General features: G+C 51.4%; 6 protein-coding genes across 6 annotated transcripts; 3 read left to right on the plus strand and 3 right to left on the minus strand.

Moving 5' to 3' along the window:
• Positions 1 to 422: 422 nt before the first annotated feature.
• On the minus strand, positions 423 to 12,620 carry N7447_004557 (Acyl transferase/acyl hydrolase/lysophospholipase; the record flags this gene model as incomplete). The annotated part of the gene is made up of 5 exons (XM_057228832.1): positions 423 to 3,325; positions 3,386 to 5,242; positions 5,297 to 8,206; positions 8,258 to 8,478; positions 8,536 to 12,620. The coding sequence occupies 5 exons, from the start codon at positions 12,618 to 12,620 to the stop codon at positions 423 to 425; spliced, it is 11,976 nt and encodes a 3,991-aa protein (XP_057088173.1).
• Positions 12,621 to 13,160: 540 nt separating this feature from the next.
• On the plus strand, positions 13,161 to 14,441 carry N7447_004558 (alpha/beta hydrolase family protein; the record flags this gene model as incomplete). Its single annotated transcript, XM_057228833.1, has 1 exon — positions 13,161 to 14,441. One exon carries the CDS (start codon positions 13,161 to 13,163, stop codon positions 14,439 to 14,441), a length of 1,281 nt encoding a protein of 426 aa, XP_057088174.1.
• Positions 14,442 to 15,035: 594 nt separating this feature from the next.
• Positions 15,036 to 16,742, minus strand: N7447_004559 (FAD linked oxidase N-terminal; the record flags this gene model as incomplete). The annotated part of the gene is made up of 1 exon (XM_057228834.1): positions 15,036 to 16,742. The coding sequence occupies one exon, from the start codon at positions 16,740 to 16,742 to the stop codon at positions 15,036 to 15,038; it is 1,707 nt and encodes a 568-aa protein (XP_057088175.1).
• Positions 16,743 to 19,607: 2,865 nt separating this feature from the next.
• N7447_004560 (Short-chain dehydrogenase/reductase SDR) lies at positions 19,608 to 20,686 on the plus strand (the record flags this gene model as incomplete). The annotated part of the gene is made up of 2 exons (XM_057228835.1): positions 19,608 to 20,512; positions 20,581 to 20,686. The coding sequence occupies 2 exons, from the start codon at positions 19,608 to 19,610 to the stop codon at positions 20,684 to 20,686; spliced, it is 1,011 nt and encodes a 336-aa protein (XP_057088176.1).
• A 1,075-nt stretch (positions 20,687 to 21,761) lies between these two features.
• On the plus strand, positions 21,762 to 23,356 carry N7447_004561 (Zn(II)2Cys6 transcription factor domain-containing protein; the record flags this gene model as incomplete). The annotated part of the gene is made up of 2 exons (XM_057228836.1): positions 21,762 to 22,268; positions 22,331 to 23,356. 2 exons carry the CDS (start codon positions 21,762 to 21,764, stop codon positions 23,354 to 23,356), a joined length of 1,533 nt encoding a protein of 510 aa, XP_057088177.1.
• Positions 23,357 to 24,141: 785 nt separating this feature from the next.
• Positions 24,142 to 26,010, minus strand: N7447_004562 (cytochrome P450; the record flags this gene model as incomplete). The annotated part of the gene is made up of 3 exons (XM_057228837.1): positions 24,142 to 24,560; positions 24,631 to 25,534; positions 25,585 to 26,010. 3 exons carry the CDS (start codon positions 26,008 to 26,010, stop codon positions 24,142 to 24,144), a joined length of 1,749 nt encoding a protein of 582 aa, XP_057088178.1.
• Between the last annotated feature and the right edge of the window lie 72 nt (positions 26,011 to 26,082).

Consider the following 26,082-nt stretch of genomic DNA (forward strand, 5'->3'; position numbering starts at 1 on the left):
TAGACCAGTTAATTAGTTGAATTAATTTAATGGCGTTTTGGTTGAGATAAATGGAATTAAATTCATAGGGTTGGGTTTGCTGATCCACTCGGTGGTGTGATCCACTCGGTGGTGTGATCCACTCGGTGGTGTGATCCACTCGGTGGTGAAATACGTTAGTTAGTTAACTATCTCATTGACGCTTGGTAACGTGCTTTTAATCGATAACATGAAAACAATGCTTCGAGAGCGACAATGATTTGACCTTATGATTCACTTTGATGGAACGTTTGAAGCTATGCATATAAAGACAATAGACAAAGAAACAGAAAAAGAAAGAGAGAAAAAAATACGCTACATAATCTACTTCTCATCAAATCCTTCCCCAAACGCCAAATCACCATTACCAAGTACAGTATAAATGGTGTGCTTTGTTTCTCTTATCACTGCCGGAGCAGTCTGGGGAATAGGACCTGGCCACCTGCGGCCCGCCGCAGGTACATGGCCAACAGAGGGTTCATCCCAGCCTTTGCAGCAGAATCGATCCATTCGTCCACTGAGAGGACCCCGAACGATTCACCAGTGCCCATCTCCATCAGATCCTGCACCTCCTCCATACCAATTTCAATCTCTCCAGACTCATATAGGTAGCGAGGGCTATCCGTCATCTCCTTCGCGCCGGAAATTGCGCCGGCAATGATCGTCCTGGCCACCGACTGCACAGAGATGAAGTCGAAGTGGCCCGACCAGGCGCTCGAGTCAGGGATGGCCTTGATCTCGCGCGAGTACTTCATCATGTTGCTCATCAAGTCCGACTCTGGGGCGTCGTCGCCAGTGATGCTGCTGGGGCGGTGTATGGCCACAGGCAGACCGAGCTGCTTGTTGATGCGCTCCAGGTAGACTTCGCTAACCCACTTGGCAGAAGTGTAGCCATCAGCGTTCTCGCTGTTGGGAGGATACTTCTCAACAGAAACCTGACCAAAAGCATCGAGACCCGACAGGCGGGCGACACTGGCAGAGGAGACAAAGTGGAAAGGAACACGGCGGGGAATGCTGAGGCGGACAAGCTCCTTAGTAGAAGCAACATTAATGAGCTTAAGACTCTGGTAGGTCTTCATGAAGGACACATCAGCGCCGACATGGATCACGGTATCAGTCTCGTCGAACACTGCCTTCGCTTCCTTCTTAGAAAGGCCAAGCTGCTTAGCACCGAGGTCGCCTCCGTAGACGATGACCTTGTGGTGGTCGAAGATCTTGGAAAGCTGCTCTTTAGGCTTGCGGACGGCCAAGCAGTAGATCTTTGTAATGTTCTTATTGTTGGTCAGTTGACGGAGAATCTCCTTGCCCAGGAAACCAGTGGATCCGGTAATAACGACAATGCTTGGAGTAGTAGATGGCTGGACCGGATTAGGAGACTTGGGTGCGTTGGCGAGGTCAGATGGAACCTCGACCTCTTTCTCCCAGTCGACATAGGTAGCCTGCTTGCCTGAGCCCCGGTCCTGGAGCATCACCGCCATCTCGCCTAGGGTGATAGCCTGGAAGAGCTCCGAGAGAGGGACAGCAATGTTGAGACGCTCGCGGATCTGAGTCTGCAGGGACACTAGAGACAGAGAATTACCGCCAACATGGAAGAAGTCGGAGACCTTGTTCAAGTTATGGCTGCGGAGGACTTCCTGAGGAAGGACCTGCTGCCAGAGACCACGGAGAGTATTCTCAAACTCGCCGAGATCAGCCGTGTTATCTTTGGTACGGGGTTGAGTGCTCTCAGGGAGTTCCATAGAGTTGATCGCCGATCGGTCAATCTTGTTAGAGCTAGTCTTGGGGATGGTATCTAGAGCAACGATAGCCGAAGGACGCATGTATTGGGGCAGAGGAAGCTTCTGAGGAAGCTCTGCCAGGAACGTACTCTGATCAGTTTCGTTGTCAGAAAGCTCAACAAAGGCAACCAGATACTTGTTATCAGAGTTCTGAATCTGCCTAGCGGAGACCACAGCTTGGCTAATGTGAGGAGCAGCATAATTGACGATGGTGCTCTCAATATCCTCAAGGTCCATGCGAATACCTCCAATCTTGACCTGAGTGCTGCCCTCAATTCTACCCTGTAGGACTAGGCGTCCATCAGCGGTGAAGCGGCCGCGATCACCAGAAGCGTGGACGGTATTCCACCCTTGCTCCTTGAAGAAGGAGGTAGCCTGCTTGCCGGGGAGGAAGGCGACGGATGTGGCCTTCTCTTGGTTGAGGTATCCTCCGGCAACACCAGCACCGCCAATGACAATTTCACCGGGAACGCCGGCGGGCACAGGGTTCATATTCTCGTCAACAATATAGATGTTGTAGTTAGGGCTTGGAACAACAGCAAAGGACAGGTCCTCGACATCTACGACGGAGACCTCGCTATCCGCACATGCACAGGTGGTTTCGGCAGGACCGTAACTGTTAATGAGCTTCAGGTCGGGCTTCTCCAGGGAGCGGAAAGCACGGACAAGAGACTTAGTCATGGCCTCACCACCGCTCATGGCACCACGCCATTGGGAGGTTCGCAGCAACTCCTGGCCACCATGCTGGATCCAGGCCATATACTCAGTAGGGGTGCCCAGGGTGAAGGTAACACCCTGAGAGACCAGCATGTTGCAAACAGCGGCGGGATCATGGCGAAGAGCTTTGTCAGGAATAACAAGAGTTCCACCAAACCCAAGGCCGACGATGATCTGACCCATGGACATGTCAAATGCATAAGAAGATTGCTGCAGCACAGTCTCTTCACCCTCTTTGATTCCCCATCGGGGAACGGCAAATTCCAGAAAGTTCTTGTATCCGGAGTGCTTCAAGACCACACCCTTAGGTACACCGGTAGTTCCACTAGTGTAGGCAATGACGGCAGTGTCAGAGGGCTTGGCCTGGCTAGGAACAAACTTGTCTTCCTGAGATACAGGAACAGTGGACACATTGATGACATCGGCTCCAGTGTCACGCAAGAACTTAGTCTCGCTCTCAGTGATGCCGTCAACGAAAATGACCTGGGGGTTGCAGTCCTTGACTACAAGAAGAAGGCGGTCTAGGCCTACACGGGAGTCAAGCGGGACGTAGGCAGCTCCAGTTCGCAGAATAGCGAGCATAGAGCAAACCCATTCTGGTCCAGGGCTCTGGAAGACACCCACGCAAGAACCGCTGCCCACTCCACGGTCCAGGAGTAGAGCTGCAAGCTCGCTCGCGCGGCTCGCCATCTGCTTGTAAGTGACGCTGTTTCCCAAGCCATCAGCCAGAGCGGTTCTCTCACTGTACGCCTTAGACATGTCGTCAATGCGGTCGACAATAGTAGACGGCCATTGAGTAGTTTTTTCGTCACCTAAAAGCGCAAGCAAGTTAGTACCCAGATATGTTATGAGTCAAGAGGGATGGTACTTACCGCGACCGAACTCTAGTGCGCTCTTCACATCGTCTTCAAGATGGAGAGCGGGCCAGATAATGCGAATAGCAGGGTTTCTCGCAAATCCCTGGAGAAGGCTGAGGTAGCTCTTCTTAAGCAGATTGGCATCGTCTTTAGAGTAGAGATCCTTGTTCACAGCGAAGACCACAAGATTATCACCGCTACTGACATCAACAACGTCCACACTAATGTCGTAGGCGTTCTGGCCGCCAGCAATCAGCTCACCATCAGAAGAACAGCCGCAGAAGCTGCGTGCTTCGACGATGTTTTGACGGTAGTTAAGGAATGACTGGAAGAGCGGGCTGTAAGAAGGAGACCGGGGCACCTGGAGCTGGTCCAGTAGAAGGTCGAAAGGAACACGAGAGTTGGCAAAGGCGCCATCGCTGATGCTCTTGACATCCTTCAGGATATCCGCGAAGGTTTGTTTGGTGTCCTGGCGGAAGCGCAGTGGAAGCAGGTTCAAGAAGAGACCAAGACTCTGCAGCACGTCGGCATCCTTTCGGTTGCCGTCGGCAACACCAATGCACATATCCTCAATCCCGTTGGTGAAGCGAAAGAGGAGGATGCGGAATACAGCCAGGTAGAAGTGGAATGGGGTCACCTTGAAGCGGCGGCAGCATTGCTCAATCTGGCTCTTCAGCGCCTGGTCCATACGGAAGTCAACCAAGTGCGAACCAAAGCTGGAGGAGTTGGGCCTCCATAAACGCTGAGACAGCTTGAACAAGGGTAGAGGAGCGGGCAGGTCAGGGAACTGGCTGTGCCAGTAGCTGAGCTGCTTAGACCATGATCCCTGTTCGTACTCATGGAGCTGACGGAGAGAGAAGTCGGGATACTGCAGCATACCCGCGCCACTCAGATCGAGAGTTCCGTTGTAAGCCTTCTCGAGGTCAGCAAAGAAGATGGGGAAGCCGATGCCATCAACAGCAATGTGGTGGTAGGCGAGGATGATGCAGTGTTGGTCCTCCGAGAGCGAGAGAAGTTGCAAGCGGAGAGAATCGCCCTTGGCAAGATCAAAAACGTGGTCTTGCATTTCTCGGACAGCCTTTTGAATATAATTCTCATTCTTGACATTGGCATGCTGAAGAGTCAAGGTGGACTTGGGCAAGACACCTTGCATGTGCTGTTTGGTGTTCTCGTCCGTATAGAAGACAGTCCGAATGGCCTCGTGGCGCTGTCCCACATCGGTGAGAGCCTTGCCGAACTTCTCAATGTCAAGCTTACCCTTGAGGTGGACAACCGATGTAACATTGAACGCAGTCTTGTTCTCGACAAAGAAGTTCAAGAACCAAAATCGAGACTGAGCAAATGACATAGGAACAACTCGCTCAAATCCTTCCTTACTACGCGACCCAAGCAGTTTCTCCTCCATATCTAAGGAGATGGGAAGAGAAGGAGTAGTATTGGTCGGGGACGCCTGCGACTCCAGCTCTGAAGTAGGAGTAGACTGTCTCTCACTCGAGGAAGAATGGTCGATGGTGGACACGGTGGTAGATGGAATGTCCGTCAGGCTAGGCGTCAGCTTCTGTGGCTTTGCTGCCGGGGTAGCGGCCGGAGGTGCTTCCTTAGCAAGATCGGCACTCTTAAGCTTCGGCTCGCCACCCAAATTGGGGACAATCTCAGCTGACAGCATCTCCTGTGCAGTATACAAGAGATCGCGAACAGAAAGCGCGTTGAGAACCCTAAGGACGGGCATGTCGACACCAAGCTCCTTGCGGAACCAAGACTGAATGTCGACAGCAACAAGCGAGTCCACACCAAGCTCATCGGGGCTCACTTCAAGCATGGGCTTGTCGGGGTCAGCCTGCAGGGCAATCTGGAGCTTAAAGAGGAACCCAGCTATTACAAAGTCAGTAAATCAATTGATATATTGCTATATTGTGGAGCACTTACCCTTCATAATCTCGAACACCTCCTCCTCGCTGGTAGCCTCCAAGAGCTGAGGCTTGATTGCAGCACCAGCCTTGTTCTTGCTCTGGCCAGTGACCAGATGACTACCCTTGCGGACCAAATGCTGGAACATTGGGTTCGATGCCCAGTCACGCTCTTCGTCATCATCGAGCCGGAGACCAGTGGACATTTCATAAGTACCAGAGAAGCCAGGGCGACCAGCAAGAACGCCCTCAGCGAAGATCTCTTGGAAGTCCTGCTCAGACATCCAAGAGTGACCAACCTTGTGGAGGAAGGACTGCTGTCCAAGGGTCAGCTCTCGGGAAACGTAGCCGTTACCCATGATGGCACCGATGTTGATGACGGAGCCGGCAAGGCCACGCTTGCGTCGCTGAGCAGCCTGGCTGGCCATGAAGGCATTGGCAGCAGAGTAGGCACTCTGCCCCGGGTTACCAGTGACGTAGGCCATGGACGAGAAGTAGACAAAGAAGTCTAGGTTGGCTTCACTAAACAACTCGTCAAGGTAAACACTTCCGAGAACCTTGGGCTTCACAACCTTCTCAAAACGCTCCATATCCAGATCAGGGAATAGAGTATCGTGGAGAACCATAGCACCCTGAGCAACGCCGCCGATGGTAGGCATGGTGTCATTGATCTGCTTATAGACCTCGTGGACAGACTGTCGGTTTGTGACATCGTTGGCGAAGACGCGGACAGTGCAGCCCTGGGCGGACATGGTCTGGAGCCAGGCGTCCTGGATCTTGGGGTTACGGCTGGACAGCGCAATGTATCTCGCACCACGCTCAACCATCCACTGGCAAAGGGACAGACCCAGACCACCAGTCAAGCCAACAAGCCAGAAGGTCTTGTCCGAAGCAAAGTTAACTTCCTTGTTGGCGGGCTGCATCTGGATGCGAACAGTAGGCTGACCCTGCCAAGAGACGATAGCCTGCTCCTGGAAAGAAGCAGAGCTGTTCTCAGTGATCTCGTCGAGAGAGATGGTCGGGATGGAGCCAATGTCTGTTGTGGAGAGACTATCTACGCAGTTCAGCCAAGCCATCTGGACATGGTCAGATACCTGTCGGACGCCAAGTGGGCTGAGATCAAGCCGAGCGTAGTCGCTGACCAGACCATTGTGATCAAGCTTGGGGCAGTCTGGAGGCAGGCAGCCCTGCACAAGTTGTGACGTCTCACTCTGAGTGTCCATGTCAATGTACATAGACAGGTTTCTTGGCAGAAGTTTGTGAAGGGACGACGTTGTCGCACGGGGATGCACGTACGCCCAAGGTCTGGTGCAGTTCTTGGCTGCAGTGGTAAGGAGCACCAGCTGGATGCCACGCTCAGCGGCAAGCTTAGCAAGGGCTCCGCCCAGAGCGTATCCAGGGTTGAACACGGCAATGACCTTGCCCTGAATGGCGTTCTCAAGGATGCTGTGGGCCAGGAGCTGCATGTACAGCGACATCAAAGCCTTGAGCGCCTGCTCGTCAGACTGAGGCATAGCAATGGTCCATCCAGTCGGTGCGTGGACGTGCGAATCCAGAGAGCTGGACAACACAATGACACGAGAGCCATTCTGAGAGTCCTCGCCGAGCGAGATGAAAGCCTTGCTTTTTCCAGTGACCCGGATAGCCTTGAGAAGCGAGTGACTGAGCCTAATGCCTCCGATGCGGGACTTATTGGCTTCCTGCTTCTCCCTCACAACGAACTTGGAGTCCCGAGGCATGATGGACAAGCTGGTGTTCTTGACGTTCACATCACGGGTTAGGAGCCTACGCGAAGAGTTGTATCGGTTGTTCCTCGCTGGGCTGAGACGGAAGCGAGGAATCATAACCTGCTGTTTCTCAATGAGAATCTCTGGCTCATTGTACCAGAGGATATCCTTGAGCTGACTATTGTCATCCCAGACACTGTAAGCATCAAGCTGGAGCAGCTTCTTGGCAATAATTTCAAAATTGATCTCAGAAGGCGTAGCAAAGTCCAAGACCTGAGAGTGGACATGAGTCAGCTCCAGGGTGACACTTCGCTGCAAGCCAATGAACATGTTCTTGTAAGGGCTGTCGGCTTGTGCCCCACATGTAACCCAAAGAATGTTCTTGCTCTGGTTAAAGATGTTCTGGAGAGCCTTCAGCTGTGTCAAGGAGATGTCCTCGAACGTAGACTCGTCGAAGAGATCAGCCAAGCAGACAACAGTACCAGAGAAGGGTAATTCAGCGGCAGCGGCCTCATCCAAACTGTTGATATGGCGGATCTCCTTGTAGTGACGAGAAACGCTCTCGTCTAATTTGTCACCAGAGATGTCGCCCTTTCCTCCAATGATAGTCAGACTGTTCACATCCAGTGATTGACTGGTGAATAGAAGCGGCTCGCGAAGGAAAGAAATCTTATCGTCGACGGCCTGGCAAGCAATCACGGCCAGAGGCAGAGGGAAGCTGCTGTTGTGAGGGGTATGAGACGTAATACCAGAGAAGCCGGTCTTCAGCATCATTTCCTCCCAGACATTGGCTTCAACGCAAGGAGATAGCTTGCGACCATCGTTGTAACCAAGCCACCAGCCAGGCAGGCCACCAAAGATGAAACCGAAGCGCATGGGGTCATTATCAGTAAGCTCTACCATGAGAAGATGACCACCGGGCTTCAAGAGCTTGCGGGCATTCTGCATGGTGTCTTCAATGTTTCGGGTAGCGTGGAGAACCAGAGAAGCGATAACAAGATCGTATGAGCCCTCGACATAGCCTTGCTCAGCAGGGCTCTTCTCGATATCACAAACCTTGAAGATCATGCGAGAGCGGTGCTCGGCAAACTTCTCCTCGGCTTTCTCGAAGAAGCCACTAGAAATATCAGTGTATGTATACGAGGAGAAAGCACCATTGAGACGCTGGAGGATCATGCCAGTGGCACCACCGGTTCCAGAGCCTATTCAAATTAGCTAAAAGGCTACTCACGGCCAAAGGAGTCCTAACTTGCCAATTTCAAGAATGTTCATGTGGGGGAAGCGGTGGCTGAACTGGCCGACAATGCGGGCCATATCCTCAAGATATGTGTTCATACCCAGAGCGTAGGCGTAGAAGTCGTTGAGCATGTTGCCATGCATCATTGCCTCCAGAATGTTCATGTCGCCTCTGATAGCAGTGGGCATGTTTTCACCAACCGCCTTCATGATACGCAAGTCAATGCTGTCAGGGTGACTTTGATTTAGGTTAGCATAAGCTATAGGGAATGCAGTAAGTATTTAGGAAATCAACCTGTCAATAATCTTAAGAATCTCCTCCCTCTTGTCATTGATCCACTCCTTCTTTGCATAGGGGTGCGTGCCACTGGCAACGTACTCCAAGCAGTGGTCGACATAGTCAAAGAGGCGGTCATGGTGCCACTCGAATCCTTCTCGCTTACCCTTGGGGAACTCGGCATTAATCTGGCGGAGGTAAAAATACGCAACCCTCTCCATGAGGAACGATAGGTCAAGGTCGTCAGCGTACTCATCACCTTCCCAGGTAACGTTAGTTCCGGTGGGGATCTCGGGTCCCCAAGTCAACTCAGAGAAGATGTTGGCATCATTCTCAGAAGTTGACTTGTCCAAAGGTGTGGCATGGAGGCCTTGCAACTGAATAATGGTGTGGCTAGAATCAACCGAGTAAACCTCAACATCACCAGACAGATCTGCACCGCCATGATCAGCCATGGACGAGTAGAACGGCAGCTGAGCACCGGACTGGAGGGTGGACTCCCGGCAGTAGGCAAGGTTGATACGAAGGCGATCAACCTTCGTTGGCAAATATATAGTACGCAGGCGGCCATCGCCAGGGTAGCTGAAAGCCAGCATGATAGACTGGATAGCACAATCCAGGGTGCCAGGGTGAATGATCAGCGAAGGTGCATCCTTGCCCTCGGCCTCAGGAACACCCAGGGTACCGAGAGCCTCGCCAAGCCTTCGGCTAGTGTTGGAGAGAGCCTGGAAGGGACCGGTGTAGCCGAAGCCCAGCTCGCTGGTGGCCATGTAGAATCGCTCCCACTCGAGATCCAGGTACAGACCCTTACGAACATAGGGAGCGGGGAGTGTGTCCTTGGAGGCAGTGCCTCGGACCACACGAAGCTTACCGGAGGCATTCTTGACCATGGCGCCAGAATCCTTTCCGCTGTCGGAATAGTAGGCAAAAACCAACTGGTCAACACCAGGGCTTTCCTCGACAACCTTTAGGGACAGGATGGTATCAACACCGCCGTTCTCCTGGAGAGTGAGAGCCTGTCCAATGATAAAGTCGATAAAGTCAAGCATCTGGATCGACTCGGCGGGGTAAAGCTTGACTGCCGCTTCGACAACTGCCGAGACGTAGCCAGCAGCAGGGAAGACAATCTGACCCTGAATCTGGTGGTGGACGAGCCAGGGAATCTCACGGGGCGTGAGGTAGTTCTTGAATCGAACCTCGTTGTTAATGCCATCGGGGCACATAGTGCCTAGAAGCTCATGAGGAGCCTGGCTGCGGCCACGGAACGCCTTGGAGTACCGCGACTCGTGCCAGTAGATACGATCGTGGTCCCAGGGATACGTTGGAAGGCCCTTTAACAGCCTAGGCGCCACCTTGCTGCCGTGAACAGCTTTATCGTAGGCCGTGAAGTCCACGGCAGCAGGACCGAGCGACTTCCAGAGAGAACCAAAAGAGTCAGAAATGGCCTCGATTGCGTTTACACCACGTGCCAAGGTTCCAGTATAAGGGATGTCCTGGCCAGAGATTTCCTTGATAGTGGAGGTAGCAGGGCCCTTAAGGGCAGGGTGAGGGCCAATCTCAATTCCCATGTCAAAGGGACCCTCGGCACCGATGGCATACTCCACAGCCTGTGAGAACAGAACAGCTTGGCACATGTTGTCACCCCAGTACTTGCCCTGGAGCTCGCTGAGGTCAACGCTCTCAATGTTCTCGCCGATAACGCTGGAAATCCAGACAGGGAGGTTCGCGTCGTCAGAGCGAGCCAGGACCTTGACGTGGCATGTCTCGAGGGCCGCGACGTAAGGCTCAAAGCAGGGCTTCATGTGGTGCGAGTGGTAAGCCTTATCGACCTTTAGGAGACGGGCAAACTTCTGCTCATCTTCAAGAATTTCCTTGGCCTCTTCAATGGCATCTAGGTCACCGGACAGTGTCAAGCTGCTGGGGGAGTTCCTAGCAGCAATGCAGATGCGGCCCTTAAGAGAGGGCAGCTCGCAAAGCTCTTCGGCATCCTCGTGAGACGTGCCGACGGCCATCATACCACCCTGGGCGTCATCTTCACTACCAGCGAGTTTCAGGAAGAATCCACGGTAGTAGGCAATTCGAATAGAGTCCTCAGCGGAGAGATAACCAGCAGTGTGTGCCGCAGCGATTTCACCAGAAGAGTGACCAACAACTGCTGCCAGGTCAATCTTAGCAGCCTTAAGAAGAGTAACAAGGGCAACTTGTACAGCGGTGCACAGAGGCTGCGAGAGCGCCGCCTGACCGATACGAGAATAATCCTTGTCCTTGAGCAACTCTTCCCGGATGGTCCACTCAGGGATATGCTCGGCGGGAAGAGTGTTAAGAGCGCTCTGCAGCTTATCAATGCACTCCGAGAACAGAGGCGAGCTTCGGAGCAAGTCAGCGCCCATGGTGGCCCACTGGGCACCCTGGCCAGTGAATACACCAAGGAGGCGGGGCTTGCCCTCTGAAGTGGCCTGAGATCCGGAAATGGTCATAAAGCCAGTGGAGTTCTGGCTGACATCTTCGAGCTTCTTGGCCAGGTCTTCGACCGTCAGAGCAGAGATGGAGACCCTCAACGGCAGGGTAGATCGTCGAGTGTTCAGAGTCCAGGAAAGATCTCGAAGGCTGATAGTCGGGTTCTCCTTTATGAACGAGGAGTACGTAGATAGAAGGTTGGCGAGAGACTTCTCTGTACCAGTGGAGAAGTTGAAAGGTGCCATGGAGGGACCGGTGGGCTCTTCGACATTCTTCAGAAGAGCTTGCTTAGGATCTGGGACAAAATTCTCGAGGATGGCGTGGGCATTGGCACCTCCGAAGCCGAAGCTGTTGACACTGGCACGGCGCAGGTCTCCAGTTTGGACCTCGGGCCACTGCTGTGCCTCTTGGGCGATACGAAGGTCAGTATAGAAAGGCTTGACCCGGGGGTTGAGTTCATTAAAGAGCAGATTTGGAGGAATGGTGCTGTTTTGGAGTGCCAGCGAGGCCTTCATGACACCGGCGATACCGGCAGTGCCTTCAGTGTGGCCAACAACAGTCTTGATCGAACCGACATACAGAGGGGCGTCAGTTACGGCCCTCTCAAACCCGACGTTAGGTCCGAAGAAGGCGGTGCTGATGGCCTCGGCCTCCATTGGGTCACCAGCAGGGGTACCAGTTCCGTGGGCCTCAAAATATTGAGGGCGATCCGCCGGCTTAGACAGATCCAGCCCGGCCTTCTGGTAGGTGGCGTTGATGAGCTCTTGCTGAGCCACCGGGTTAGGCATAGTAATGCCCTTTGTGCGTCCGTCTTGGTTAATGCCTGTCTCTCGTATGATGCACTCGATGTTGTCGTGGTCTGCTAGTGCCTGGCTCAGAGTCTTAAGCACTAGGACACCAACACCGTCACCACGGGCATATCCATCGGCATCTTTGTCCCACATTCGGCTTCGGCTGTTAGGGCTAAGCATTTTCAGCTTGCTCTCGGCAACATATTGTTCGGGCCCTAGAAGGAGGTTGGCTCCGCCGACGATGGCGCTGCCGGACTCGCCACTTCGAAGGCTCTGAACCGCCTGGTGGATGGCGTAAAGACTGGAGGAACACGCCGTGTCGATAGTCATCGATGGGCCGTGGAGGTCAAAGAAGTAGGATACTCTGTTAGAGATGATGCTTCGTGCGGTGCCAGAGGCAAAGTAGGTAGGGAAGTTATCAATATCGCGACCGAGAAGGTCAGCGTAATCGCCCGTCATCAGGCCTATGTACACGCCAGTGTTGGAGCCCTGGATTTTCTCCATGGGGATACCCCCGGCTTCCAGAGCTTCATAAACGGTCTCCAGAAGAAGTCGTTGTTGGGGATCGATTGAGTTAGCCTCGACGGGCTTGACTCCAAAAAACTGGGCATCGAAATGACGATGGTCTTGGTTGAGGATGTAGGATTGGCGAACATTGGTAGCACCATGGTGGAGGGCATCCTCGTGGTAGAAACCATCAGTGTTGAACCGGCTTGGCGGAATATCGCTGATGACATCGCGAGGTTGGCGGAGAAGTTCCCACAGCTTTGGTGGAGATGAGGCATCTCCAGGGAATCTACAAGCACTGCCGACAACGGCGATGGGCTCATTGGCATATTTCAGCTGGCGAGCCATGGTGAGAAGAGAAGAAGAGGACACAGCCTAAGACCGGTTTATGATGTATAATTGAGGGTATGATAAAGTAATATAGGCAAGGCATCTCTGGCTTATACGAGATATGTAGCTGAGTAGATTGCTGGTATGCTGATTCGGCTCCGTATGCCGTAACTGTCCCCTAAACAATGAGTATTCAATTTCAGCTTCGGACCTAGCAAGTCCATTTAGGAAAGTGGTATAGGGCTACTCCGATTAGCACACGGGGAATGGCCGCACCAACCAATCGGGGTCGCGCTACAGACCGGACGTCCGTTGCTGCCATAATTCCGCTCAGGTACAGACACTATCTACAATGTAAACAGGAAGAGGAATGGGGGGGCTTCTTGTGCCTATAGAAACCGTTCGACGTTTATTGAACCATTCATGCCCCATCTCATATCCTGGAATTCTGTCTCGATCTTCCTTACATGCTCTTCTGTCGCGACCTCAATTCCTCAATTTACAGAAGGTGTTCGTCGATTTTTCTTAAATAAAGAACCCGAATCTCAAATTCTCGTCATGCATCAATTCTACAAGGGCGAGTTCTTCAATTTTGAAGTTATTCGCATCCTTGGCACAGCCCGCTCTGGAGGCGCCGACGTCGCAGAGGTACTCGACGCTGTAGGCCAGATCAAGGAAAATGACCCGGTAACCTGGCACAAGGCGTGGTCTGTGCAGGGGGAAAAGGTCGAGCAGCTTGCGGACGAAGCTCTGAGCAATGGCCATCGCAATTCCGCGCGCATGGCCTACCTCCGAGCCGCCAACTATCATCGTGCCAGTGCCTACATGATGTGCTCGGACATCCCCACCAAATCAGACCCTCGCGTCATTCCCATCTTGCGCAAGACCGTCGAGCTTTTCCGCAAAGCCATTCCTCTCGCGAACAATCCCATCCATATCTTGGAGATTCCTTACGAGAATGGAGTCAAGCTCCCGGCATACCTCTACCTTCCCCAAGCCTCCTGTCGGATTGCAGGCAAGATTCCCCTCGTGGTCAACCCGGTTGGCGCCGATGGAATGCAAGAGGAGGTTTACCACATGTACCCCGCCGAGGGTCCTGAATTGGGATACGCTGTCCTGACCTTTGAAGGTCCCGGCCAAGGTCTTACTCTCCACGAGCACAATGTCCCGATGCGACCTGACTACGAGATTGTCGACAAGATCGTGTTGGACTACGTCCAAAAATATGCAGAGCAGAAGAACCTCGAGCTTGACTTCAACCGCGTCGCCATTGCCGGAACCTCGCTGAGTGGTTACTTTGCTCTGCGAGCCGCAGTGGACCCCCGATATAAAGCCTGCGTCGCCGTCGATCCTCTCTTCGACTTCTGGGACTTTGCGACCAAGCAGGTCTCGGCGACCTTCCTCAACACGTGGCTCAAGGGCTGGATCCCTGATAGCTTTGTGAACAACATGATCTGGTTCGGAAACAAATTCGACTTCCAGATGCGCTGGAACATTGCCATGTCCGCGCGATTCTTCGGAGTCTCCACTCCGACCCAGATTCTCAGGGCGATGAAGCTGTACACTTTGCGCCAGGAGAAAGGCACCTACCTCGATAAGGTGACGTGTCCAGTATTCGTCACAGGCGCTGGAAAGTCTCTGTGGCTCGAAGTGGACGACCATACCTCCATGGTCTTCAATGCACTGACGAACCAGAAGGAGTCGGACAAGGACCTCTGGGTGGCCACCAAGCCGGGTGAAGGTGGACTTCAAGCCAAGATGGGTGCTATTGCTCTGTGCAATCAGAAGGTATTCCAATGGCTTGACAAGCGCTTCGATATCAAGCGTGAGGGACTGTAGGTTACGAACAATGTAGATTGGGATTTGGTTATCGGCATTATATGCTCCCCTGAATCATGTTCGGAAAAGGCCTATAACATTTCATCTCTTAGAGAGACTAAGAGAGACGAAACCGATTTCTAATAGTATAGTACCCCCTATATTATCAAGAGTAATAGCTAATCTATAGTTCAAATAGCTTGAATTAGTGAAAGCCGGTTTAAAGAAACCTCAGTCCCACAAATTAGATAAAATATGCCGAGAAAATGGGAGATTGATTCTTGACACTAGGGGTTTAGCACTACTATATGCGCAAATAGGATGGTGGTAAAAAGGCAGGATGCTGATTCTAGAAAGTTGAAGCGATTGCAAACTAAGCATGCCAAATACTCGGAAGCCGAGCAGCGAGCTCAAGCAGCTAGAGGTTTAGCTGGAGCCGAGCATGAAGCTTCAATGGCGGCAAGAGATAGTAATAGTACAAATAGATAGTCATGGTGGTTACCTGTAAATAGTATTTTCATAGGTTGATAAATCGCTTGGCACGGTTAGTAGTTAAAAAGAGATGCGCCATGAATTGGCAGGCCAAGTCCCAAACCTATACATCCAGTCCCAAACCTATACATCCAGTCCCGACATACACTCGTAGCCCGGCAGGGACTCCTCCCAGCCAACACAGTGTCGGCAGTTTAGCAGGTTGTCGGGATCAACACTGGCCTTAACCTTGAGGAGCTTTTCGTAATTGTCGCCCCAGAACTCGTAGGCCCAGTTGTCGTCCCAAGGATCCGCCTCATTGGCGTAAGTGCACCCGTCTGGAATTATCCCCCTCCACGTCGCCGTCGCGTTCTTCAGCATGGATACGACCTGCTTACGCTCGTTGATGGAGCTAGCTGCCGTCCACTGCACAGAGCTAGCAACGATCCACACTGACTTGTACCAAGCGGGATGCAGAGAGGTGTTGGGCTCGGGGTTGTTGCGACCGTAAACGAGAGGCATGGTCGTGAGGAACGCGGTGGGAAGACCGGCAGCTTGAGTGTCCATGATGGCGTTGACCATGCGCTCACGAGCCTCGGCGTCCAAGAAATGATCCTCGGGAACGATTCGCGTGGTAGTAGCGATGGCGCCGCTGATGGTCATAGGGGTGGCAAATGTCCCATTCATGTTATCCATGTAGAATTGGTAGAAGTTCTCGTAGGTGCGAACTTCAATGCTACCATTCTGAGCGTGGACGAAATCCAGGGCTGGGGCGAGCGCCTTTTTGGCCTCGTCGATGGAGACTTTGTCATTGACAAGCATGGAGAAGCTGGGGCTGGACGGGCCGCCCCAGCCTTGAAGGGCCCAGCTGTGCATGTTCTCGGCCATGATAGTGGTGAAGGCTCGCTGGCTCTCAGTAGTGCCCTGGAACTGGAGGCTAACCGTCGTGAGAGACTTCTCGGGCTCGGTAGGGTGGGTCGAGTCGATGATAACACCGAAGGCACCACCTCCGGCACCACGGAGGGCCCAGAAGAGGTCTGGGTTGGAGCACTTGTTTGCGATGCGAATCTTGCCGTCGGGTGTGACAATGGTGAACTGTACAACACGGTCGGCGCCTAGTCCGCGGCTGCCGGACATGGCTCCATGGCCACCATTGAGCAGCCAGCCACCGGAAGTGCCAATAGCATTGACGGTACCACAAAAGTGGGTCACGCCGTATCCATGAGCAATAGTATAGGCTTCATCGGAGCTAATACCGGCTCCGAAGGTGATGACTGGGACTGGCTCTGTGTCGGTAGGGCAGCCTTCCGGAATGAATGACTCTTCGAAGGACGAGTGTCTCAGTCCACGAGTCCATATGGCCAGGGAGTCCTGTTGACTGCTTCGGGTGATGTAGTCAACACCGCTGTTCTTGATGGACAGGCGCGCGCCTGACTGGCGGGCGTAGTCAAAAATGGCCTGGGCATCACTGGGACACTTGATCTCGACATAATGAGGCGACAGTATGCCCTGCTCACACGTCTCGCCCTGTGGTTCAAGGGTAACAGGGTCCAGAAGGCATTGGTTGCTCTGGTCGGAGGCGCAAGATTCGCCTTGAATGAAGCGGAAGCCCCCATATTGGCTGGTGCGAGTCCAGCTAGAATTGAGGCCTTCCCTCACCGAGGCACAGGCAGCGCTGTTCGTATCCTCGAAGCATGGTGCAGCCAAGGGGAGGGACTTTTCTAAGCGTCCCTCTAGAGTCACATTTAGCTGCTCAAGCCCCTGGGTTTGGGTGTACAACGCGTTGGCCGTTGGAGCAAGGATGCTAATAAGACTGGCATAGAGCCATCGAGGAACGGCTTGCGGCGCCATGGTTAGCAATTTACTCTAGTAAAAGATAAGGAGACCGTGTAAATCCAACAGTAAAGAAAACCACAACTATACTAAAATATTACATGATTTTATCTTTTTATTTGCTGGGTTGTTTTTTTCAATTGACGATTTGGGGGTGTGGAGGAGACCGGGGTGGCGCGGGCCATCGGAGTCGGAGCCTGAAGGATCACCCTCTCACGTCAGAGATGGATGCCCGGGGCTGCCTTAATATCCGGCGATCTGTAACTAGTCAGGTAGTTGATATCCGGCTCATGGCCTGATTTCTAACGCATTGGCCAAGAGGCTCAGACTGGTAGATGGATGAAACAGTAGTGCGTGTCTGCATAGCAGTTATGAAGCTTGATCATGCTGATTTCCTTTTGGTTTAAACATGTGTTCGAGTTTAAACACAATCCCTTATCTACTAAATAACTACTATGCAACTATGTTATGCGTCCAGTTACAAAGAAGGAATAATGACGATCGTATTGTAGTAACTATTGACGAGAAAACAAAGCAGAGGGGAAGAAGAGAAAGAAGAAGGGGTGTCTTGTCTTGTCTTACTCCCTCTTCACGTGACCATAACGTAGAATCATCTGTCAAATGTCGAGTACAATGACAGGTCAGATAGAGAAAAGCTACCACCCGATCCGGCTTTGGACTACCAATAAACCCTCTTTAACCTGCATTTATTGACTAGGAATTTGTCTATTTGAAGTCGCACGTTTTTCCTGTTTTATTGCTAGTCAGGGGGCTTTATCATACCAAATTTCATCATACAATCAATACAGTCAGATTTCTGTCGAAATCACAAACTGGACGAAATCACATCTATCTTCTAACGAAGGCCTTTACACTCTGAATAAAAGTCACTTAGAATTACTGCCATCAGAAATAGATAGCATGTTAAGCTACAGTAAAACCAGAGTACTCAGGATATCCGGTGATACTAGACAGGTTATGTATAATTATCTTGAGCAATGCATGTTTAAAGATGTCGATTACTCACAGAGTTTGGAGTTTGAAAAGGGTCCGGGCCGAGCCGTGCGGCTCCCACACGGCCATGGTGTGGGGATGGTGAGGGTAGGTACCCGCGGTTACCCGATTCATGTCGGAAGTGACAACAATTAAAAGACAAATTGATTGATAAGCCATAACTATTATGAACATTAAATTTTAAATACGTTCAAAGCTCAGAGGTGGGGGTTAGTATCGAATATCCTTGGTTTAGTCTTTGATGTTACTTGAAAATATATAACATATCTAGCGTGAACGCGATGTGGTGAACACTCTTAACAAAACATATAAACACCATAAGATCATCCTTATGATTGCCCAAACCTATTATTAGTGGTACATGAAGGGGGTGTTACATTTTTTAAATTTATTTTTGATCTCTAATTACTAAGTGGCCACAAAAAAATCAATAACTAGAAATTAGGCTATTCATTCGTGATCTTATGGTCTAATTTTTTCTTTTTATTATTACATTTATAATTGCTTTTCCTACACATCTAATTCACAATCACGGTCGTAACTCAGTTATGCCCCCTGATATTTGAGAACAAAATATTTTTTCTGCGTCCCTCTTTGCTCTCCTCTTAATGGGACCTATGGTTTATTATCTTGCCCATAAAACGTACTTTGAATGGAATGTATTATTTTAGTCTAAGACCTTTGATTTTCTAAAACGTAGGTACATTAATGCAATCGCAAAGCCGTTTCAATACCGACAACGCACGTATTTATTTATGTCAAAATGATCTCATGACCATAATTACTAGCAATTTTCCAAACAAAGGAACTCCCGCATGGCAGTGGTGTTGGTGTGCTTGGCACAGTTATGGCTACTTAGCAGTGTCTGCCTGCAGAGTAACACTGAAAAGAAAGTCTCTCATACTCCGATTGGCTGGACCACCTCCGATCCCGACAACGGCATTTCTTATTAGTCACATGTGCTTCTTCCATAGGGCGGGCACGGGTAGGACAGAGAATTTCAAGCGCCAAGAGGGTCTTAGGCACTTTGGGGACATTCAGCGGTTAACAGCAGTTAGGTGTGGGTTCATTCCATGCCGTGTCGCATGCAACTCGCAATCTACATCCATTTCCACCATTAAGTTGGGGGCAAAGCCACCGCTGGCCGACTTATATCATCTCCGACGGGGACAACTTACCGGGCTTGCATACACGGAGACGTGGGGAACAACACCATAGGGCTCCAGCGGGCGGTTCTTGGCAATGCGGCCGGCCGGGCGATCTACATATAGTTTGCTCTGGGCTAGGCAACCGGAATCTCCAAGGTCCCCACAAAGCCGAGTGCCTTTTTTGACCAACCGGAGTTTGCACCGCCCCATTCAGGCCAAACAGGGCGCTCTTTCTTGCGATGTGAGCCTGCTGACCTTGGCGGGATCCTGCTTCCCCAATGTTGCGTCACGCTAATTTTAGCATCTACTGTTGACTGTCGACTTTCAAAGTTACCGCACTAATAGGAGCAATAACGCGGACGGAGTATGTGTTTGTAGATACAGCCCTGATTTTCCAGGGGTCCCAAGGTTACAGGAGCTGCTTACGTTCAGCAGCTTTGGGGCCTGTGGAATTAAGTGTCATTTTGCAAAATCGGGAAATATAACAATCGGATACAGTATGTGCTTGTAAAGTTCAAGTACAATACGCGATATTGACCCCTTATCTCTCCACAGCATATGCTTCCCCCACGACCCTGAATTCTAGAATCTCATACTGTATCTTGACTTCAAGAACTTGACCCTTTCCGCGCCCTGAATTTGACGCCCTCTCTTTATACTTCATCTTTGAAGATTGCCCGTCTTTGTTTTTTTTAAAAAAAGTCTTCTCTGCATTTTCGCCATGTCTTCCGCAGCTAAGAACTCGAACCAATCTCACCCGAGCGCGAACCAGCTGAAGGATCTGTACTGGCAAGCCAGAAATCCACCGAAGGACCCGCAAACTTCGTACAAGGGAAAGACGGTCTTGGTAACCGGCGCCAACACTGGTATTGGGTATCATGCCGCGGTCAAATTTGCTGCTTTGGGGGCATCACCGCTCGTTATTGCCGTCCGCACACAGGAGAAAGGTGAGGCCACAAAGGCTGCCATTATCCGCGAGACCGGCAATCAGAACATTATTGTCATCCCGGTAGATCTTTCGACGTTTGATGCCGTCAAGGAATTCGCCGCAAAGCTGAACGAACAAGTCCCCAAACTTGATGTCGCACTCCTCAATGCGGGCCTTGCCATGCCTAGATTCACAAAAGGGCCCGGAGAGTACGAGATCGGTTTGCAAGTTAATGTGCTCTCCACGGCGTTAATGGCCTTGCTCATTCTCCCTAAGCTCCGGGAAACGGCCGCCGCTAATGCAATCCCGTCTCACCTCACGTTCACAACGAGCAAGGGCTACCGGGACGTGGAGGAGTCGTGGCTCGAGTCAGACAAGACCTTGATTGACCAACTTAACAACGAGGAGGGATGGTCCGACCAAAGACACTACTTGATGGTCAAGCTGGCCACCATGTTTGCCTTGCAGGGTGTGGCGGACCGACACAACGACAATCAGGTTATCATCAACGCGGCCTGTCCAGGGTTCTGCAAGACGGATCTTGGCCGGAACTTCTCACTGGTTTCCAAGATTTTCATGGGCCCAATCCAGTACTTCGTTGCACGAACTGCCGAACAAGGAAGTCGATCCCTTGTCAGCGCAACTACTCTGGGCCACGAGAGCATCGGGCAACTGTGGCATGACGACAAGGTCCTCGAGTAAGTTTGGAAACTCTAGGGCAAGATGAAAAATGGAAAATGGAGCCCTGCTGACCCTGATGTTCTAGACCAAGTAAGCTGCAGGTCAGCGAGAGGGGTGCCGAATTGTACCGAGAAACATGGGGCCAAATCTTGACCATCCTGCGCAAACACATTCCCTCCAAGGATGTTTGAAGGAGGGGGTGTATGGAAGGCCATATGCAGGTAGATCACTCAGTTATGGAGGGTGGTCGTAGACTGTAAGCCGTGGACTGTAAGCCGAGTCACATATGACATGAATTATTCAAAGACTCAGATTATTATTATTAATATTATATTCCTCAGGCTTTCCAGGACCTAGGGTCGCATGTAACCCCCTAGCTTATGGACTGCAGTATGCACTGCAGTATACACTGCACTATTGAATATGTACATCGGATGACTTTACCACAAATGCACCCGGACAACAGATCAACTCATGGACATATTGTTTTCTTTATTTTCAAGCGCTAACAGCTTTGGAAAGTGGAAAGTGAATGCGCTTACAGCGGCCAGGCATAACCTGCAGTGGACATGGAAATACTCTGCATGTCTCAACAAACACCTCAGCCGCAGCTTGGCCTCGCATACCTCGCAGACTAAGACTTTCCGCCCGTGCCGAAGCTGGGGCCGAGAAGAATGTCGGGGGCCGAGGTGTATACAAGTTTCATCTAAAGTACAGTATTTTACGTAATGCGGTATCTCCCTTCGAAACGTCTCTGATATGCTGAAACGTACAGTACAAAGTAAGGATTCTTGCAAAGACGTATATGATCAAAGATGAATTGTAAACTGTCGAACTTCAAGATGCTTGTATGCCAAGAAGCTTGGTTTCTGATGCAGCTTGACCCATTCTTCGATACAACCTGGATGCAGGTTATATGCAGGAATGGCTGACGAAGCTGTCTAAACTGCATCACACCCACTAATTTCGATCCTGTAGGAGTTCAAGATTCTTGGCATACAATGCCTTGGCGTAAGAAAGAGGTTTAGCGTTGAAGTACCCAAGTTAATTACAAATTTAAGGATTCTTAACAATATCCATTTGATGTATGGTACTTTAGCGAAAGAGGGGAACCTGGTGATCTCTATGAACGATGTTATAGATGTAGGTCACATGATGGCTCTCCAGGACTATGGTGAATCCTTTACAATCTCCCGTAAGCCCTGAGCGACCCTTTTGATTTAGTTTTACAGGAGACGAAACCAGAAGAAGGACAGATTTGTGAGGATGTACGGGCGACAGTCGTCCCGACGCTTCGCATGTGATCGCTGCCGCACTTATAAGCTGCGATGCGAGAGACACCCTATATCAGGCGCGGGAAACGGTTGCGAACGCTGTGTCAAAGCAAGGTTGATATGTAAAACGACAACACCCACTAATAAGACAGCTGCACGTGCACCAGCATCAACCTCTCACCATGGCACAGAGTCGGAGCCTTGGGGCGGGGATCGCAGCCAGACTGCTGGTCCAATTCATACCCCACTACGTCAATCGCTCCCTCGCCCTCCCTCAGCAAACTGCCAGCACACGACCGTTCCACGATCAAACTCCCCAAACACCCTCAGTGACACGTCGACCGAACAAGGGTTCGTCAACCCCATGCACCTGATCTGGCCAACCGTGTCGCCTCCACAGCGAAGCCTCCACCCAGCAGCAGATAAGCAGAACGATGGCGCTGATATGGATCACTGCGACATGCGCGGGCCCGAACTCATGGGGCTGGAGGCCGATCAGGTATGACTCCCGCCCACCAACTTACTGGACCTCTTGAACAGTGACGCTGACCAATTGGCAAGGATAAGGTCAATACAACGGACTTTATGATGGTCGATTTTAGCTGCAATGACAACTCGAGCGGAGCAACGACCAGTCCTGACCAGCAAGACAATATGGCCATGGCGGGCTCTACCGGGAGGACAGATGTTTTCAATCTGTCATCACAGAGCCATGTGTTAGACGACATGCAGAGTCCTCTAAAGGATTCTATGAATTTCTGCGCCGCCCTAATCGAAGAGTACCATTCATTCAAACACGCCCACCGCGATCCTCCACACGACTGTTCGTCCAAATTAATAGAAAGGTCAATTCAAACCGCCCTGGACCACACCTCGCGGCTCTTGAAGATCCTCGAAAACTTAACGGTGGCCGAGGCACCGTCACACCGGCGACAGATCAGCCGCCAGAATACGGACGACGGTAGTTCATCACCCGCATCTGCCTTTGACGGCGGTATTTCCTCGAACCTACCTGCAAGGTCACAACAGAGCCAGGAAACCCTTATGCAGGGATCTATGCCCACCACCCACGCGGCACACGCTGGCTCTGGCTGCAATGACTCGATCTCAAGCATTTCCTCAAAACACGAAAGCTGCGATGTTCTACTCATGACGACTCTCGTCACTTCTTACGTCTACCTGATACGGATATGGCGCTCGGTATTCTCACTACTCCACCGCCACCTCCTCCTCCCTACCACGCCGGGACATACCCGCCTCCTCCTGCTGCCCAGCCTGCAGTTAGGCGGCTTCCGGATTCTCAATAGCCCAAGCATCCAAATTCGGGTATTATTCGAACTGCGAACCGACCTTTTCCAACGAATAGAAGGGATCCTTGGCATCGGCAGTGCAGGGGCATATGGTCGGTACGGTGAGGACAGGGAGCAGAAGGGGCAAGTCCTCTGCGTGAACCCCTTCGCGGGCTTGATTCGGGAGACCCTTTTGCACCAGGAGCAGATGCGGGCAGCGACGGAGGATGGCACCGGAGACCTGTCGCTCAAGGATATTACGACAAAGGTGAAGCGGCTCCTAGATTCACAGGGTTAGGGATGTGCAGTGCTATCTGGCAGGTGGCCTAGGGCCCTCAGGGGTTGTCTGCTTTGTATACCTCCCCCGGCTTGTCATTTAAGAATTAACGATAGCTAGCGAAAGCTTCCACGCTATATTCTAGAGCCAGATCTAGTTCCACTTTTACTAGCCATTTTATTAAATTAAGGGTTCTCGGTTGCTTTTAGCGAACAACCGCGAGTCGTGTCCAACTCTAGAGTTTTCATGGATATGAATTTATATCTTTTTCATCATACAGATCTAATAACTTTATTTCCTATCAATATCTATGGTTTCTAAGCTTAAAATAATTATAGATTAATCTTCTACGTTATTCATATAGGGTAATATAGTGATGTCAATATAGGTGAGTTAATCTAGTAGAAATATTTAACGGTAGTTATTAGTATCTTGGTGAAAGATATTCCATTCATAATTAAAAGTGCTTGCCAGTCATCATATCCCGCATATGAAAATCGCGGTTTTGTCATTCTTAGAGAATTCATTACTGGGATAATACATCACCGTATAGACTAATTTCTGTATGTTCGGTTCAGCCCTAGCTGCATGTAGACAAAACAATAGTTATTCGTTGGATAGACACTACCTAATCTATAGGCAGAAGTGAAAACGTCAAAATTCAAAAAGATTTCCCGGATCCATGCGCTCGAGACTTTATATCTTAGATCTGTATGATAGGTAGCACACAGCTCGGCACAACCTCGCCGGCACCCCGGTGCTGAGTCGAGTATGGTGCATCCAACGTGGCGTTCCTTTAATTTGCCTTAGCGCCTCCGCTCTCGGATCATGATGCGGGCAAAAAGGTCTGGGGCCATAGAGCCGTTCGGCATTGAGTGCCGTTTGGGCTTCTCCGCTCCGGGTGGTAGCTGTATCTCGTACTTGTCGAGGAGGTGTGTCAAGATAATCTTGATGGTGTTGCCTGCGAAGACACGGCCGGGGCAGGCTTGGGTACCGTCTCCCCATCCGGGCGAGTCCTTCCCAAGGCTTGTGAACTGGTGTCGTGAGTCGACGCCGTCCCGCTCGCGGAGCTTGAGGAATCGCATGGGGTCGAAGGTGTCGGGGTCTTCCCACAGCTCTTCGTCGTTGTGGATGTGGTGCGCATCGACACAGAGGATTGAACCTGCGGGGAGTTCCGGCCCGATCGATAGCTTCACGTTGGTAAGCAGCCTTCGAAACAACACCACTGTGCATTATGTTAGCTGGTTTTTGGGTGTAGGTAATTGGTTAGTGATTGTGGAGATTTGAATACGCACAGAGACTGAAAGGGTTCACCCGGCTCGATTCGCGCATCACACTGTCCATCTTGCGGAGCTCGGTCAAGGTCGTTTGCGGCAGAAGGCCATTTGACAGGACCTCATCCACTTCATCTCGAAGCTCGTCAACCAGCTCGGGCCGAGACACGAGCTCGGCCAGAATGAAGAACATGGTTCCGGCTGTGGAGGGAGTAGACTCGAACGTGGCGACGATAAGATCGTGCGTGATTTGGCTCAGGGAGCGCTCTTCGGGCCGGTACCGCGACATGAGCCAGGCAGTGATGGGAAACTTCTTGTCGGGTGTGGCGCGGAGGATTTCCTTCTTTTGCTTCTCATCTGCATTCTCGTATTCTTCCCAATCAGCCTTGGCCATGGGCTTGAGAAGCATCTTAAGATAGATGTAGTAGCCCCAGGCCGGCAAGAAGATGAACGTAGTGACAATAGGGCGCACGAGGCGCGGGACGGCATTCGAGACGTATACGGCGAGCGCGGTTACCATGGGGAAGTGTTGAACGGCTCTCACCCATCGAGGGTCGTTACCGAGCTTGGGACCAACCATTCCACTGGCATTGGTAGCGGCAACAAGTTCCTGCGCAGTCCAATAGAGCGGAACAGATTTCCACTCGGGGCAGGGTCCAATCGCTCTCTCAAAGGCGAGCTGGGTGTCCTCTTGACGAGCTTGCACGCGAACGGGCACTGCACGCATCAGGTCCACGCCGATGGTCTTGAGGAGAGTGCTGGTATCGCTGCCTAGGAAGCGCCATCCATGAAAGAATACATAGGTGAAGAACTCGAGCATGGAGGCCTTTTTGACCGAAACGCGCTTGACTTCATCGAAACTGGACGACGGATAGACGACGTATTCAAATCCCGAGTATGCGATGATGAAAGGAGTATTGGGATACTATGACCACGTTAGTTCGAGGCGCTGTGCGAGGTCGAGAACAAACTTGCCCTCTCTTTTCCCAATCGGAGAATTCTCTTGTAATCCCACCGATCGTCGCCCTTGGGGAATTCGAGCACAGGTAGACCGAGCTTCCGGAGAGAGGTCAATCTTGCAAAAATATTGTCGAGAACGACGATGATACCCAAGGTTACTAAGGCAAAGAGCGAATACTTGACGAAGTTGGGCATGTTGTGGAACAGTTGCCTCAGCGTCAGCATGAAGAGCTGCCACCTTGTGAGCCGTAGCGAAGACATAGCACCACGCAACACACCAAATTGCTCCGTAGCATTTTCGTACGTCTCCAGCAATGATCGGATGGTGAGTACTACCTCGTCATGCCACATCTTCCTCAACATCAGGAGTGCGAGATCGGTCCTGCTGAGACGCAGCGAAGCCATTGCACCTCGCAGGACACTGAACTGCTCCTGCACCATTGCAAGCTGGTTTAGAAATGGGACTCTCATTGGCGATATCTGTTCTCTGCTGCTTGGGAGAGAATCTTCGAT

Source organism: Penicillium robsamsonii (assembly GCF_028829455.1).
Source record: "Penicillium robsamsonii strain IBT 29466 chromosome Unknown utg000002l_segment0_segment0, whole genome shotgun sequence".
NCBI classification, from domain to species: domain Eukaryota; kingdom Fungi; phylum Ascomycota; class Eurotiomycetes; order Eurotiales; family Aspergillaceae; genus Penicillium; species Penicillium robsamsonii.